We start from the raw sequence: 17,480 nt of genomic DNA, 5'->3' as shown, positions 1-17,480 counted from the left end.
ATTCATTTTAGGCACCACAGCCCTTATTTTTAACTTTTTTTGTAGAAATAATTTCAAATTTATAGAAAACTCACAAGAATAGTATAAAAAAATTTTATGCATGCTTCATCAAGTTTTCACTAATTCTAGCTGGAATTCCCAGTGAATTCACTGAATATAATTTCTCAGGATCACTGGTAAAGACTGTGGCATTATAAGTGTGTAGTCTGTCATACAGTAAACCTCCCAACTTTCCTCCCCTCATGGATAATTAAGATTCAGCTAAATTAATTTCTGTTATCTTTCCTGAACCTGCCATCAGAAGTACAGAAATCATTAAAAATGTCACTGAGATGATCAACGTGATGTACTATAGAATTTAACTTTTAGGCCATTTTAGGTGGAAGAAAATTAATCCTGGCTTAAAACTATACTATTCACTTATTCATTACAAGTATTTATTGCTGGCAACATTTGGTAACAGACACACATGATTAGAAGTCCCTTTTTACCTACTTGTACGGTACTCTTGCCTGGAGAATCCCAGGGACGGGGCAGCCTGATGGGCTGCCGTCTATGGGGTCGCACAGAGTCGGACACGACTGAAGTGACTTAGCAGCAGCAGCAGCATGCTGTAATATGGAAGCACATATTAAGCACATCCTTGACCTCATCAAGGATGGAGGATTCTTCAATAAAGTGAAAGAAAAAAAACCTCTGAATTTCCCTCCAATCTTCCCTCCTGCAGCCAAATTACAGATCATTTAAGATTTTTTTTTTCAGTGATTATACTTCATCTCTGGAATTTGTGTTGCTAAAATGAGTAAAGAAGATTGACAGGTAAGCATTGTACCCTGCACACAAGAGACTTTCAATGTTCAAGCTAATACTGAATTAAACACCAGGCTGATCTAAATTAAATGCTGACTTAAACACCAGGAGGGTTTGACCACTGGTGAGAAAAATGTCAAGATGATCCTCCTCATTGTGTCTCTCAACCACATTCCCCTTCATTCAGCCCAGCACTGGGCATAGCTTTTAAATTTGTATGTATTCATTTATTCATTCAATATTTAGATTGCCAGTCCATTTTCAGAGTGTGGGACTAACAGATACAAACTACTCTACATAAAATAGATAAGCAATAAGGATTTACTATGTAGCACAGGAAATTATACCCAATATCTTATAATAACCTATAATAGAATATAATCTGCAAAAAACATTTTTTTAATTTTAAATTGAAACAGAAAAAAACCCACTGTGTTGTGACAATAAATGATGATTTGAGTACATACTAAAATCATTTTCACCTATCCAGCTGAAAAAACATTAAAATGTTTAATAAAATTATACTGGAAAAGTATAGTGTCATTCCTAATGTTATGATTTACCCAGGGCCATGTATGAATGTTCTCGTCAAAATGTTTAAAGACTACCTGCAGCTTCTGACAGAATTCTAAGTTTATAGAAAATATAGGAATAAAGGAAAAATTCGAATGATACTATGATAAAAGCAAGTCTAGTATGTGGGACATCCTTTAAGACAATTGTGACCCTATGGACCGTAGCCCACCAGGCTCCTCTGTCCATGGGATTTCCCAGGCAAGAATACTGGAATGGGCTGCCACCCACTCCTCCAGGGGATCTTTCTGTCCCAGGGATCAAACCCTCCTCCCCTGCATTGCAGGCAGATTCTTTACTGCTGAGCCAAAGGGAAGTCCAAAGAGCATAATAAACAAAAGGAATCCATGAACCTTAGTTGGGCCACTGGTTAAACAAATACACTATTAAAATTTCTCCTCAGTTGGAGAAAATTGAATACAGACTGTGTATTAAGAAATATTAAAATAGCATCAAACTCACCAGGTCTCATAATAGCACTGTGGTTATATGTGAGAGTGTCCTTACTTTTAGGGGATATATGCTAAAGTATCTGAGTTGAAAGTATTTTGCAGGTCCATACATTAGCGATATAAATGTAAACATATGATTATCCATAAATACTTTATATATTATCTACATAACTATATATAATAGGAACAGGAAATAAAACACATACATATTTATATAAATATATGTTTATAATATATACATACAAAAACAAGTAGAAAAGGTAGAAGTGGCAATATGTTCACAATTGTTCAATTTAAATGGTGGATGAATAGTATTATTTCATTGTAGTTCTCTTTCTTTCTTGTTTTTAATGAGTAAGTTGCCCAAGACCACAACTGATAACAGACAGACTGCTGCTGCTGCTGCTAAGTCACTGGGATTGAAACTAAGACAGCACGCTTCCTTTTTCTTTATTTTTTAACAATACTATTTTATTTAATTTATTTTTTGGCCATGACATGTGGCATGTGGGATATTAGTTCCCCCACCAGGGATCGAACCCATGTCCCCTGAAGTGGAAGTGTGGAGTCTTAACCACTGGACTGCCAGGGAAGTCCCTTATTTTCAAATTTTCTGTAAGTCTGCAGTTTTTTCAGCATAAAATGTTGATGAGAAAAATAAAAAAGGAAACCTTGACCTACCAGAAACTAGAAGGGTGGCACAAAGTAGCTGAAACAGAAGCTCCCATGGGGTACCGAGACGAGATTTGGACCCCACGAGCTGAGTTTTCAGCATCTGAGCAGAGACAAGAGCTGAGAGAGAGGCGTGGTAGAGAGCCAGGAGCGGGGAGTAAACTTCCTACCAATAAACAGAACCCACCACCTCACGTCTGAAGCCAGAGTGATCCCCTGACCCCTGGCTGTTGCCATCAACAGGAGGATCCACACGAGACAAGAGCCCTGAGTTCTCATAACACGTTGGTCCTGGACTCAGATGTGAACTGTCTTCTGAAAACAAAACCCTGAGACAGGGTTTTGACTCAACTGAACTAAGCTACCATTCCACAGTTCGATGAGCTAAAACCCACTGTCCAGGATTTGTAATAATGTCAGGAGAATATTCATTGCAGCACTATTTATGGTAAAAAAGAGATTGAAAACCAACCATATGTCCATCAACAGACCGTTGGTTGAATATCCTGTGGTATCACTACACAGTAAATGAGGAGGTTATATTTTAAAAGGGAGCCATAATATAACCTAATATTAGAAGAGATATTCCATCACTTCTGCTGTATTCTATGTACTTTGGAGAGATGTACTAAGTACATCTATGTACTAAGTCCAGTCTACACTGAATGGCTCAGGAAGATCTCCTGGAAAAAGGAATGTCAACCCACTCCAGTATTCTTGCCTGGAGAATCCCATGGACAGAAGAGCCTGAAGGGCTACCGTCCATGGGGTTGCAAAGAGTCAGACACGACTGAACAACTAACAGTCACTCTAATAAGCAATAAACTCAGTTTTGGGAAACCAAGAAGTTATTTGGATACTAATTTGGAAGCCAGCAGTCTATAAGGACAAAGAGAAAAAGTTAAAGCCAACAAAGAGAAAGGGCAGATTACAATAAAGGAATGGCAAGAACACTGGAGAAAAAAGACTTTTCATCAGCAAAAATAAATGCTGAAAGACAACAAAGTAATATCTTTAATGTGCTGAAGAAACATAATTGGGAACCTAAATTTCTAAAGTCAAGCAAAATATCATTTACAAATCAAGGCAAATTAGAAATTTTTTGACATTCAAGCACTTAGAAATTACTACTAACCATCTCTTACAAAAAGAACTACTAAATGAGAAACAACAACAAAAAAAGAATCTAGAAAAGATGAACAGGTAAAGAAGCAAGAGTTGGCAAAAGAATTAAATATGCTGGTAAATCTAGATAAATATTGCATGTGAAAAAAACGAGAATATCAATCATTTTTTGTGTGTTTTCAAAAGCCAGCTGGTATTCCCAGTTAAAGATAGCATATTAAAAACAAGCATTTAATTCTGCTTCTTCCTGAAACCCTGCAAAATTGACGGTTGAAAGATTTCTTTAAAGAAAAAAAAAAACATAAAACCCACCAGAATGAAAAGAACAGGAACTATTTCAGCAGTGACAAAATATTGGATGCTGAAGAGCAGAAGGCAAGTCTGTTGGGGAATATTGGTGATCAATCTGATTTACACATCAGAGCAACCAAAAGGCCAAGGAACAGAAACTCCATATATCTCTGGAAGATGAATTAAAAGCATAGAATGGATTGGAAGTCTTTTTAAGTTAAACTCCACAGACCTCATATCACTGAAGTCCAGGCAACTGTGCCTTCCCAGAAGAAGTCAAGCTTATTCTTTAAAGTAAAACAGAGGGTCTCTTGACTACGCAGGTATCAGGCACATTTGAGCATGGCGGTAGCATACTAAGAACAGATGATGCCCAGGAAACATCGGATCCAGTTCCCAGCATGAGAGTAAAGGAGATCAGTCCCAGAGGAACAGCCCTTCCCTAGTGTTGAGAGCAGCCTAACCAGATGGGGATCCACCAGAAGTCTCCAGAAGACACTTATAGGACTTCCTGGGGGCACAGTGGTTAAGGATCCACCTGCCAATGCAGGGGGGACAGAGGTTTGATCCCTGGTCCGGGAAGATCCCACATGCTGCAGAGCAGCTAAGCCCCTGAGCCACAGTTACTGAAGCCCAAGTGCCTAGAGCCTGTGTTCTCCAACAAGAGAAGCCTCCGCAATGAGAAGCCCTCACACCACACTGCTCTGCCACATCTAGAGGAAGCCTGCAGGCAGCAACAAAGACCCAGCATGGTCAAAAATAAAATTAAATAAATAAATGATTTTAAAAAGAAGAAAAGACTTATGGAAACAAATAATACTGAGAAAATAACTGATATGCTTACTGACAAGAAATTTAGGCACTTGGAGAAAAGTATGAAGCCAAATTAGTGAGATATCCATTGAAAATTAAGCAACAAAACAAAAAAATAATTATTAACTGAAGGGAAAACAAAGTGATGCAAGAAAAAAAAGCAATCATAGCAGACAACGTGGTTCAACTGTGAATAATAATTATTTAGTTCTAATATCTTAAATACTGATTATTTATATAACAAAATTATGATATAGCTGTATATATAAAAGTGCATAAAGAGGGAGTGTGTGTGTGTGTGTGTGTATATATGTATATATATATATATATATATATAGGGGGAATGAAATAGCAGAGAAATAAACCCTCAACATACATAGTAAGAAATTAATAGATAATGCCTAAAACTGGAAAATCAATAAATAGCAATATAAACATAATGAGAGATACAAAAAATTTAATACTTGAAATTGTTCAGGGTGTTTTCCTTAGGATATGGATGGCGGACAATAAGCAGGAGGTTGCTATTTTTGTATAAGTATTGCAGAGTGTGTTGATTCTTTAAATTATGTGCCTTATGTGATTGATGACTAAAACAAACAAATGTTTTAAAGCTGTATTCAAAGTAGTGGATAATAATAATAAAGAAGATAGGAGAGAAAATGTTTCTAAGGGAAATTAAAATCAAAATCCTTGTGTTATTCAGGGAGGGCATAAAAGTACCAATTAAATTTAGACATTAACTTTCAAATCCACTGAGCTCAATAACGTGGATAATGAACACTAGATAAATTTGCCCAAAGAAAGAAAAGGGGTAAAGAAGAAAGAGAAAGCACAAGAGTTAGAAAACACAAAATAAGATGGTGGAAATCATTTTTTAAATACTATAAATATATAAACAAACAAAAAATTAAAAATAATACAAAACACAATAAATATAAAAAGAGTCATTGATTAAAATACAGTTTAATTTTTAATCTAGCTAAAGACAATTTATGAGTTAAATTCAAACAGAAGAATTATATGTAAAGATACATTATTCCAAAAAAGATAGATTTTTTTTTAACTCTTAGAGAAACTGCTTATTGACTAAAACATTTTAAAAATAACAATGAATTTTTAAAACCTTGTGAACTGTGTGTAGCTAATAATACAGACTGATTACTATACCCCCATAAAACTGACAGAATTGGAAAAAGAAATTAAGAAACCCACAAACACGTGGCGGAAAATAATAGTAAACGATTTTTTTACTAAAAATTCCCTCCCTCAAAAGCTGGTAAAGGGGCTTCCCTGATGGTCCAGTGGTTAAGACTCTTGCCTTCCAATACAGGGAGCATGGGTTCAATCCCTAGTGGGGGAAGTAAGGTCCCACATGCCTTGGGGTGGGGCCAAAAATTAAAAAAACAAAGCAGCTGGTAAAAACAAGAGAGGAAATTAAGAATTTAGAATATTTAAAAGCTTATATAGAAAGGAAATAAAGAAACCTGTGATCCCAAGCAGAGATTGAATATTCTCTTCAAGCACTAGCGGGACATTCATTTCCAGTAAGGAAGTCTGGACTGATTTCACAGAACTGACACTTTAATTCACACTGATGGTAGAAAACGCAGGAAATGTAGACAGTTTAAAGTGCAAGACAAAAGTTATCTATAGTCTCACTCTGAGTTCAACTCTTTCACTCTTCGGCATATTTCCTTTCAGTCTTTTTCGAAATGTGCTTTCATACATGCTTTTCTTTTTCTGTTTTCTTCTTTTCTTGGTAATAGTGATGTTTACTGTGTATTCCTTTTATATCGTTTTGTTCGCAACTAACTTTTCACTTTCATGCATTGGAGAAGGAAATGGCAACCCACTCCAGTGTTCTTGCCTGGAGAATCCCAGGGACGGGGAAGCCTGATGGGCTTCCGTGTATGGGGTCGCACAGAGTCGGACACGACTGAAGTGACTTAGCAGTAGCAGTAATGATGCCGTAATTTACCGCTCTAGGACCTACCAGTCTCCCCAGAGTTTCTTTTCATCACAAAATCAGGCTAATGGAAAGCACATCCACTCTACGGGATAAATGTGTGGTTCTTAGAAAAAGGGACTATTCATACTGATAAGATGTGTCCACCTCTAGGTAAGTCAGCGAACCGGGCTACAGAACACTTTGGAGGACCGACGGAGAAGGAAGGTTTTAGAGTTGAAGCAAAAACCAGATTCTCAGGACCCCTAAAGGACCTACTTACTAGCCCTCCTCCCCAGTTCAGAGCCAGCAGCAGCCCCGGGGCGGGGGAAACCAGCCGGTTCATCCCTGGTTGACGCCTGGGAGAACCGACACGCAGATCACACGCAGGGACCTGGGGAAGACGGGGTGCCAGATGGGGGCGGAGGAAGATGCCAAAGCATGAAGGGGGCTGGGAGGATGGAGATCTGGAAGGATAAGCCAGCATCATCCGTACGGGGCATCCTCAAAGCCAGCATCCATACGGGGCATCTTTCCTCCATTCCGTTCTTTGCCCCGCCTCCCCTCACCACACCCCCATCGCTAAATGCAGTCATACCTGTCGGTGCTCTGTGGCCTGAATCTGTCCACGAAAGGGGCCGTTTAAACCTGCAGCCGAGCTCGGGGTGGACCAGCCGGGGCCCGACAGGCGTGGCAGTGCGGAGGGCGTGATTGGGGGAAGCCAGGTCAGTCTCGACCTGCATTTCTCTACTTACGGCAAAGGATTACAGGGCGTCGGGTGACCCCCCGGGGGACTAAAGGCCGCCTCCCCCACCCTCCAAAGCCTGCAGAGCCTGCCACCAGGGAGCCACGCCCTCTGAGGGACCAGTGGGGGTGGGGTGCTTGAGAATGCCTTGCTCTGGCTTCCAGCGGGTAATTGCTGTAAGTTCTGCTACATTCTTGGCACAAAATAGGGCTTGATACACTAACTATTGGGCTTCCCAGATGGCCCTAGTGGTAAAGAACCTGCCCGCAAAGCGGGAGACTTGCTCTCTGTCCCTAAGTAGGGAAGATGCCCTGGAGGAAGGCATGGCAACCCACTCCAATCGTCTTGCCTGGAAAATCCCATGGACAGAGGAGCCTGGTGGGTTTCACAGTCCACGGGGTCGCAAAGAGTCAGACACGACTGAAGTGACAGCACGCACGCACGCTATTACCATGATTTTTCCTTATGCTACAGTGCTCTGGGGCCCAGGTTTTGGTTTTAAGCAGTTCTAGGTTTAAAACCATGCCCAGATCCCAATGATTAGTTATTTGGCTGCTTCGGAATGGGTTTACCACCACAGAACCTATTTCCTCAACTAGGAAATGGAATTAATAATATCTACTTTATGGGATTAAATTAGCTAACAGATGGAAAGCATTTATCCCAGTAGCACAGAGTACATAGTTAAACCGTAGCAGTTAGAACTACCGTTTAACGTGTATTTCCTAGTCTTGCCTGTTTTTCCTCCTCTTTGCTCATACTGAACTCTTTCTCCCTCTTTCTATGTAACTTTTTTTAGAAGAAGTATTTCTTTAGAAACCACTTGGAAGTCTATTCCTATCTGCCTTTTTTTTTTAAAATCATCTCTGTTCTTTTCATTGCAGTGTGGTGAATCCTTTCATAACTTCTAATAATGGGAACAGGCATTTAAATAAATGTAGCAAATCACGAACTTACTAGCCCATATACCCCTTGCTAGAAGTCATTATGAGTGCAAAGAAGGAAAAGAACAAATCAAAGTAGATCAAGAAAGGCTTTGTAGAAGTGACACTTCAACCTCATCTTGAAATATAAAATTTTGGAATCAGATAGTCCTGGGATTGAACCCCTGTTCTGGCACTAATTAGCTGTGGGTGAGTTAACTAATCTGGCCAAGTTATCAGTCTCCTCCTGTATTCTATGAAGATAATAACACCCACCTCAAAGGGAAGTGGGATTAAATGAGTTCATAAATGTGGGAATCCAAGGAATTGATGATAATAAGTTATTGATACATGCTTATTCTCTTTCCTTCTGCTCATCACCTGTCGAATCCTCTCCATTACCTTCTTACTAACTCTTTCATCCATTCTCCCTCCCTCTCCATCTTTAGTTCAGCTGGGTGTCACCTGGAAACATAATAAGCCTTCTAAGTTACCAAGAAAAGTATGAAACCACTTGAGTTGTAGGTTGACCCCATCCTCATGAAGATCTTGATCTATGGACAATTTCTATGTAACAATGGTTATATCTGGCCAAATTGTCTATAGTATGCTTTAAAGCATGTTTTCCCAGCTTTCTGAGAAAAGTGCAATGCAGGGTTGAAAGATTTAGATCTCAGCTAAAGACTGAGATGAAGTGTATCATCTACAACATCTTCTCAACCTACCAACCCTAAAGTCTCCATCACTTCTAATGAGGTTAGTGTATGACATATGCTCTTTAACAGTTTGATTCAGAACCATTTCTTCTTTTTAATGTTTACCTTTTGTCAGCACCATGTGGTATATGGGATCTTAGTTCCCCAACTGAGTGATTGAACCCATACTCCCTGCACTGGACATGCGGAGTCTTAACAACTGGACCACCAGGGAAGTCCCCTATGACCATTCTTTACCAAAGTTTTCCTGAATTGACAAATCTCAATTTCCCAGGAGAGTTTTTGTTTTCAGTGATGAAGATTTCATTTCTTCATGTAAACTTCCATACAAAGAAGGCACAAGGAAAAGGAGGAGGAATTGCATTTGCTTCTCTAGAGCAGACAAGACTGGGTGGAAGGGGAATTACCAGCATCCCCGTGATGGAGCTGACCTGGGGACTGTGTCACTTTCTCCGATTCAGATTTCAAAGCCTGATCTACTCTCCCTCTAGGAATGGAGTCTGTCCTGGTTTCAGCTACAGTAGGTATACCATCTACTCATCCCCAGCCAAGTCCAGCCTGACCTTGTCTTCTTCCTGCCTTCCTCCCACCAGGCAGCTCTCCTGGAGGCTGAGTCCTTTTAAAGCATCACCTGATACCATTCATTACTGCCCCCACCCCACCCCCATCACACAGTGAGCCAGGCCCTGGGGACCACAACACAGTCCTTGCCTTCGAAGTGTTTACAATCAGGGGAGTCAACAAGGTACTTAGGGTAGAAAAGCAAGTGAAAGCTAAGTATCACCAAAAAGCAACATGTGAATTTCTTCAGGAGCAGAGGAAAAGGAAATTCACAAGGAGCTGGGCTGGTGAAAATGGCTTCCTGATAAAAAGCCAGGGTGCTGAACTGGTGGTTCAGTAGTTAAGATTCCACATTCCCAATGCAGAGGGATTGGGTTCCATCCTGGTCCGGGAACTAGATCCCACATGCCGCAACTAAGACCCAGAGCAGCCAGATAAATACCTTTTCAAAAAAAGAAGAAATCCACTGTGCCTTCTCTATTGTGTGTGTGTTGGGGGGTGGGGAAAGCAGATGGATGAAGGGGCTGACACTTGTTCAGAAAGCCCTTGAGGACTTGAACTTCCCAGGCAGGCACCCAGGCTGGGACCTTCAGCTCTGGCAATGCCTAGGGAGTGCCCTGGGCAAATTACTTAGCCTCTGGATGCCTCCATCTCCTCCTCCCTAAAATGGGTACAATAACAATATCCTCTCCTCCCTCAGAGACTTTGATGAAGATAAAAAGAGTTAAGATCTGTGAAACACAGGGTACACCGTGCTTAGTAAATACGAATCGGGGTTAAGGACAAGAGTTATTTGTGCCATAGTGTTCTGGCGCAGGAGACATGTACAAGTGAGTGGGCATCGTCCTGGAGTCTGTGTAATTAATGCTGCCTGGGGAGGAGCGTGTGTGCTCAAGACACCGTCTGGGACGCCTTACATAATGTTAGCTTTAGGCAGAGTGCCTGTCATTGGCGCAGCTCCGAAAATACACATACACACGAGCATGCCCGCGAGGCGGGGCCGCAGGGGGTGCGGGCTGCGTGGCCCACGCCGCCTGTCCGCTCGGGCCCCCGGGCGCGAGACCGGGTCCCTGCGTGTCGCCGACACACGCGCACACACCGACACCAGCCCCGCTTCGACGTGCGTGTCATGGCTTAAAAATAGATGCTAATCCGTCAACCGGTCTGCCAAGCCAGACCGAGGCGGCGGCGGAGTCATGGCCGTGGGGCTGCCTGCGCCTGCGATCCGCCTCCGGGACTGAGACCCGCGCCGCCTCCCGAGGTAGCGGGGCCGCTGCGGGTGGGCGAGGCGCCGGGGATCGGGGCTGGGGGGCGCCGGGCAGGGGACGGGGGGCGCTTAAAAGGGGCCTGGGAGCCCGCCGGTGGGGCCCTGCCGGGGCTCCCTCCCTCCGCGCCTGGCTGTCTGGGTTGGCGAGGGCTGGGCGACAGCCATGAACCTGTTACAACCGCAGCAGAGGGAAGGGGGCAGGGCCGCGGACCGGGGCCCCCAAAAGCTGGCGGATGGGGTTGGAGCGTGTCCAGGGACGGAATGGGGAGAAAGCGAGTGCCACGGAGCTCCCGCTACATCTGGGCTGCTTCCCGCTTTCTTTCCACCATTCAGCATCACACAGGCAGCAGCATTCTGTTCCCAGAAAAGGTTGTTTGGGAGCCAAGTGGTGAGGTCTTTAGGCCTGCGGAGCGAAAGTAGATGATGATAATGGTGATGCTGATGATGAAGATGTCGATCCTGATGGTAATGACAGTAATGGTGGTGGCGATGGTCGTGATGGTGATCGTGCTGATGGAGGTGGCCGTGATTGCTGTAGTGTTCTCTTTCTACACTCCTTCTGATCAGCCATTGGGGAAAAAACTCTCTTCCTAAACAACCCCTCAACACCCTAAGATCCAGCCTCCCCTCGCCAGTTCTCATCCTAAGACCCCTGGTTCTTATGCTTTGTGAGTGTGGAGCTCTCCTGGCCCTGGGGGGACAGGGGGATTGGGGAAAACAGGGCCCCTGATGAGACTGTGGGGGAGGGGTTGGGGGGGATGGGGGGAGGCAAGGCGAAGATGGCCTCTCTCTAGGGACCTTGCCTTGAGTCCTTGGGGCAGAAGACAGGAAAAGGAGTGGGAGGGGAATTCTTCAGAGCAGCCCACCTTTGCTCAGGGCCAGGATCACCATGCAGAGGAGGAGGAGGAGGAGGAGGGGTAGAAGAAGAGATAAGAGGCGCTGAAGGAGGGGGACTGTTGCTACAATCCCCCCTGCCTGCAGCTCCCAGGGCAAGTCTCAAAGCATGGCCCTTCCCAGCTCCACAGCTCAATGCGTGGTCCCCACTGTTCACAGAAAGTCAGGCACGTCTTCTCAGGCCCCTCATTGAGGACCCCCTTGTGCTAAATAGGGTCACTTGATTTCACCAGCAACACAGGCGCTAATCCACACTCTGAGCTCCTGGGCCAGGCAGGAGCTCCCATTTCTTCCCTTTCCTCCCTCCTCCAGCCCTTCACCCTCTGCCTCTCCCCATCCACACACCCACACCCACACACGCACACACACACAAACACACACACAGTACTCCAGCCCTGCCTGGACCCAGAGAGATGAGGTTTAATCAGTGATACCTGTCATGCTATCCAAGGGAGGCTGCTTTGCCTGTGGCGCACAGATAACTGGCGCTTCCATCCATGAACCTGGGTCTTCAGCGAGTGTTTTTCAAAAACTTCAGCTTCCTCTTTACCACTCTTCCCCACGCGCCCCATCCCCCCAGCTGGACTTCCCAGAGCAGCTGAGGGCTGAGGCGGCGGGAGGGCAGGAAGGGGTTAAAGCAGCCCATCTCCACCCCGCCCCCACCCTACCCCTGAGGCCGGAGGGGCTGTGCCACGGCCCCAGCTGCTGCTGCCTTCAGGCCAACTCCTTCTGGATGGATCCAGAATCTCCCCCCAAACTCCCCTCCCAGCTCCCCAGCCTGTCTGCCTGCAGCCCCAGACAGATGAGACCCAGAGGCGGGCTGGCAAGGCTACCAGCACTGGGCCCTGCCACCCAGATGCCAAATGTGTGTGTGTGTGTGTGTGTGTGTGTGTGTGTGTTGACTGTGTCTGCGGAGTGGGGGCGGGGTGGTGGAGCAGACGCCCAGCAGCTGGGCCGCTGCCTCGGCCCGTAAACAAGAACATGTGACGCTCCCACCTCCTTGCCTGGAGCCAAAGAGCAGGGCGACAGGAGCTGCTGCCGCTCAAAGGAGACGACCGTCCAGAGCGCCCGCCCCGCCCAGGGCCAGACTTCACCGTCCTCCTCCAGAACCTTCTCCCCGGGGGCGGGAAGGGACCCCGCCGCTACGAACGCGCTCAGGCGTCATTCACACCCCCGCCTCTGCCGGCAGCTGCCACCTGGACACCCGCCCCGCCTCACCTCGCGCACCTCGGGGGCTGCCAGGCCTCCTGCCGCCTCTAAGATGTGTCCTGGCAACTGGCTCTGGGCTTCGGTGACATTCATGGCCCGCTTCTCCCGGAGCGGCTCGAGGTCTCCAGTCCGCGTGAGAGGCGCCCTGGAGGAGCCGCCCGCCGTCCAGCACCCCTTCCTCAACGTCTTCGAGTTGGAGAGGCTGCTGTACACCGGGAAGACCGCCTGTAACCACGCCGACGAGGTCTGGCCAGGCCTCTACCTCGGAGACCAGTAGGTACCGGGCAGACTGGGGCCACGGCTGTGTGTGTGCGCGTGTGAGCGTGTGTGCAAGAAGAAAGGAGAAGGGAGGCAGAGAGGCGTGGAGTTGTGCTGTTGGTTCCATTTGAGGATGGAAGGGAGGGGGTACACGGGTAGAGTGGAGCCTGGAGGGTCAGGGAGAGTGAACAGGATTACGTACATGCTAAGTCACCTCAGTCGAGTTGGACTTCTTGCGACCCCGTGGACTGTGGATCTCCAGGCTCCTCTGTCCATGGGATTCTCCAGGCAAGAATGCTGGAGTGGGTTGCCATGCCCTCCTCCAGGGGATCTTCCCAGCCCAAGAATCGAACCCACGTCTCTTAGGTAGGACAGGATTACTGATAGACCCAATTCTGGATAGACAGGCTCTGTTCAAGTAATCATGTCATTCATTTAGCACAATGCATGAGCATTTTCATATGCCAGTGCTGTGGGCTGGACATCATAGATGACTTATCTGACCTTCCATCTTTGTGCCCTGAGAAAAAGCTATCACTGGGGCCAGGAACAGTGGGTGGTAAGACGAGGGGTGCCCCAGATGACATTAATGGTAAAGAACCTGCCTGGCAATGCAAAAGATGTAAGAGACATGGGTTCGATCCCTGGGTCGGGAAGATCCCCTGGAGGAGGGCATGGCAGCCCACTTCAGTATTCTTTCCTGGAGAAGCCCATGGACAGAGAAGCCCGGTGGGTTACAGTCCACAGGGTCACAAAGAGTTGGACTGAAGCGACTGCCTTAGCACATAAAACAAAAAGGTGGACCAAGCCAAGCCATAGAGTATGCAGAGGCTCTGCCAGATGGGGGCGACAGAGAGACAGGAGTCAAAGAGAAAGGAGGCCCTACGGGTCTTTTCAGACACCTTTAGAGCCTACAAGGAGTTTTTCACAGGCTTTTTCTCTGTTAATCTTCACGATAGCCTGGTGAGATAGGTACCACTATCCCCAGGTTACACAGGAGGAATTGGAAGCTCAGAGAAGCTGGGACTGGCCCAAGGTCCCACGGGGCGTAAGTAGCAGAGCCCAGGACTTAGAGGTTCAAGTTCAGGGTGCTTTCTGCCCTAGGAGTTGGCACTAGACAGGGCATTCAATATGACCCTGTTGGCATGAGCTGAGGGCTGTGAACCACGGAAACCCCTGCAGGTGACACACGCAGGGTAACCATGGGCTTGGAGTAACTGGCAAAACACAAGAAGATTCTGGGCATCACAGAGAGTCTAAATGGGAAAGGGACTTCCCTGGCTGTGCAGTGTTGAGGACTCCCTGCTTCCACTTTAGTGTGCACAGGTTTGATCCCTGGTCGAGGAACTAAGATCCTGCAGGCCGCATGGGACAGCCAGAAAAAAAAAGTTTTACAAAAATAAAGTAATGAGGGAGTGGTGAGAACCATAGCAATTCAAGGTTACCAGGTTAAACGTGAGCTGCTCCAACAAGCCGTCCAGTGTCCAGATCCTCCCTGCCACGTCCAGACCCATTCACTGACCTCCTCTCTCTACCTGAATGCCCTGGTGTGAAGAAAACCCCTCTCTCCCAAGACGCCCCAATCTTTCTCCAGCTAGATTCCACCGTTGGCAGGTACTTCCTTCCACGAAATACAAACCCTGTTGATCTTTCTCACGGATCAAGTATTAATAAAATCCTGTGGCCTCCGAGCATCTTTCAATATGTTATCAGGGCTGCAGTTTGCTCTTCTCTTGCCGAGGCCAAAAATCTCTCCAGGACTCCCCAGCTTTGCTCCAGGACAAGACTCAGAGTCATTGCGCATCTCGGGTCCTCAGGAAGTGAAGGGAAGGCCTGGAGTGATGTTGGCCGGGTGGTGATCAGAGTACCGACCGGGGTGTCTGGTCCCACTGCCCAGCCTCACTCCCTCTAACCTCCGCTCCTCAATGCAGGGAAATAGCCAACAACCACCGGGAGCTGCGTCGCCTGGGCATCACGCACGTCCTCAACGCCTCTCACAGCCGGTGGCGAGGGACGCCCGAAGCCTACGAGGGGCTGGGCATCCGCTACCTGGGTGTCGAGGCCCATGACTCGCCGGCCTTCGACATGAGTGTCCACTTCCAGGCAGCCGCTGACTTCATCCACCGGGCGCTGAGCCAGCCAGGAGGTAGGAAGGGAGGGAAGCGAGGCGGAGGGGTGGACCCACGGACGCTGATTTAGAGCAAAGCCAGGACTCTGGGTGTGGAGAGAGAAAGAGACTTGAATGGTGTGATGAGATGCTCAGAAAAGAAAACTCTTCTCTCAACCATCTTTTCAACGCAGTCCGTAAAAAGAAGGAAATAATCCCAAATGTCGGGAGAGTGGCAAATTGCCCCTGGGCGGGAAGATTATGGGAGATGTATGTTTTAATTGTTGCCTTCTTTATACATTTCTAGACTTTCTAATGATTCTTGCTTTGCCTGTCTTGCTTTAGTGATCAGAAAAAAAAAATATATATATATATATTTAAGATACAAAAATATTTTATTTTTTAAAGTAAAAAGTATTTTGTTTAAAAAATATAAGCTGTATTGGGACTTCCCCAGTGGCTAAGACTGCTGTTCATTGCAGCGAAAAAATAAGAAAATATTTTTTAAAATAGGAAAAAATATATACTGATCACCCACACCCGCCCTCCCCCCAGAATGGATGGGAGCCTGAGGAAGGGCCAGGTTAGACACAAAGGATTTTCCATGGATGCACTCAGCAAGTATCAAGTGGAAACTCTACTTGGTACAAAGCTCAGTTTTGCATTAATCTTGAGTCTCTCCCTTCAAGCTCTTTTTTTAAAGCTCTATGTTATCTTTTAAATATTTATTTGTTTATTTATTTGGCTGTTCTGGGTCTTAACTGTGGCATGCGGGATCTAGTTCCCTGATCAGGTCTTGAACCGGGGCCCCCTGCATTGGGAGCTTGGAGTCTTAGCCACTGGACCACCAGGCAAGTCCCTCTTCGAGCCCATTTTGGGTATATGGATGCTGAACTGCTACAGGTTTTCCGTGTCTTCCCGTCTGTGTGCCCCCATTTGCTGGGATTCAGATTCTTAACATCTCCCCATCTGTGCCTCCGAGCATCTCTGCTTACCTGTCTTCCTCCTCACCTGCCCCCAGCCTCCTCCAGCCCAGCGCACAGTCCCCTAGCTGCCTCTCTCCGTCTGTCTGTGTTCACAGGGAGGATCCTGGTGCACTGCGCCGTGGGAGTGAGCCGCTCGGCCACCCTGGTGCTGGCCTACCTCATGCTGTACCACCGCCTCACCCTTGTGGAGGCCATCAAGAAAGTCAAGGACCACCGAGGCATCATCCCCAACCGGGGCTTCCTGAGGCAGCTCCTGGCCTTGGACCGCAGGCTGCGGCAGGGGCTGGAGGCGTGAGGGGTGGGGGAGGGCGGTCAGGCCGGGCCTGTGGGTCCCTGGATCCCAGCTGGACAGCAGAGGCCCAGGGGGCAGGTGGGGGGGAACTGAGTGAACCCATTCTCTCCTTAGAGGGCTGGGACGTGACCCCAGACCACAGCTGCTATCTGTTGCAAGGGGATGGGGAGGGGTGAGCTGGGCAGGATGACAGCCACCTAGCAGGGAGCAGGCCAGGGAGGGAGGCAGCTAGGGTCCTGGATTCCAGGCAGGGTGGTCCCAGAGATTCAAGGCCCCTTCCCCTCTTTGTGCTCAAGTGTTCCCCTCCCTCTCTGATATGGACCCGCTCTGCCCTGTGCCCCTGCGGGGACAGCAGGGAGGCGGCAGGCACGGCTGTGACGATGTCGAGTTGTGTAGGGCCAGGAGCAGAGAGACAGACGGTGATGAGATGGTGAGAAAAGCTGAGAGAAGCCTACAGACTTGTTACTCCAAACACGGCAGGAAGAGGTGTGGGAGGCTTGGCGCCATGCCAGTGGGTGCTGGTCGTGGCCCAAAAACAGCAGAGGTGCATGACTGCGAGTCTATCACTGATCACTCGCTTACTGGATCCAAGTGTCTCCAGGAAAAATAAAAACGGTGAAAACGACGCGCGCCTCTTGAATCACTGACGGCTTGTCTGAGTCTGCAGCTGTCTTCCTGAGGGCAGTCCCTGGCTCCCTCCTAAGGGTCATGGGCCCCCACCAGCCCTAATGCCTCCAGCGGTGCTTAAGGGGGATCATCCCTGGTGGCTCGGACAGTAAAAAGAATCCTCCTGCAATGCAGGAGACCAGGGTTCGATCCCTGGGTCTGGAAGATCCCC

At 47.0% G+C, this 17,480-nt stretch overlaps 1 protein-coding gene across 3 annotated transcripts; it reads left to right on the top strand.

Annotated features, from left to right (window-relative positions):
- The first annotated feature begins 10,678 nt into the window (after window positions 1–10,678).
- On the top strand, window positions 10,679–17,267 carry DUSP26 (dual specificity phosphatase 26). 3 transcript variants are annotated; one of them, XM_005226047.3, is made up of 5 exons: window positions 10,794–10,890; window positions 11,230–11,361; window positions 12,980–13,272; window positions 15,189–15,403; window positions 16,446–17,267. In XM_005226047.3, exons 2-5 carry the CDS (start codon window positions 11,317–11,319, stop codon window positions 16,643–16,645), a joined length of 753 nt encoding a protein of 250 aa, XP_005226104.1. In that variant the 5' UTR covers window positions 10,794–10,890; window positions 11,230–11,316; the 3' UTR covers window positions 16,646–17,267.
- The last annotated feature ends 213 nt before the right edge of the window (window positions 17,268–17,480 follow it).

This window comes from Bos taurus, chromosome 27, assembly GCF_002263795.3.
Source record: "Bos taurus isolate L1 Dominette 01449 registration number 42190680 breed Hereford chromosome 27, ARS-UCD2.0, whole genome shotgun sequence".
NCBI lineage: Eukaryota > Metazoa > Chordata > Mammalia > Artiodactyla > Bovidae > Bos > Bos taurus.
Note: the sequence above shows the minus strand (reverse complement) of the source record. Positions and strands in the feature narration are given on the sequence as shown.

Excerpts from the sequence above, each read along its gene's own strand:
- DUSP26 (XM_005226047.3), top strand. The coding sequence starts at position 11,317 with ATGATGATAATGGTGATGCTGATGATGAAGATGTCGATCCTGATG. Across the intron at positions 13,273-15,188 it reads GGCCTCTACCTCGGAGACCA|GGAAATAGCCAACAACCACC; the intron begins GTAGGTACCGGG and ends TCCTCAATGCAG. Across the intron at positions 15,404-16,445 it reads GGCGCTGAGCCAGCCAGGAG|GGAGGATCCTGGTGCACTGC; the intron begins GTAGGAAGGGAG and ends CTGTGTTCACAG.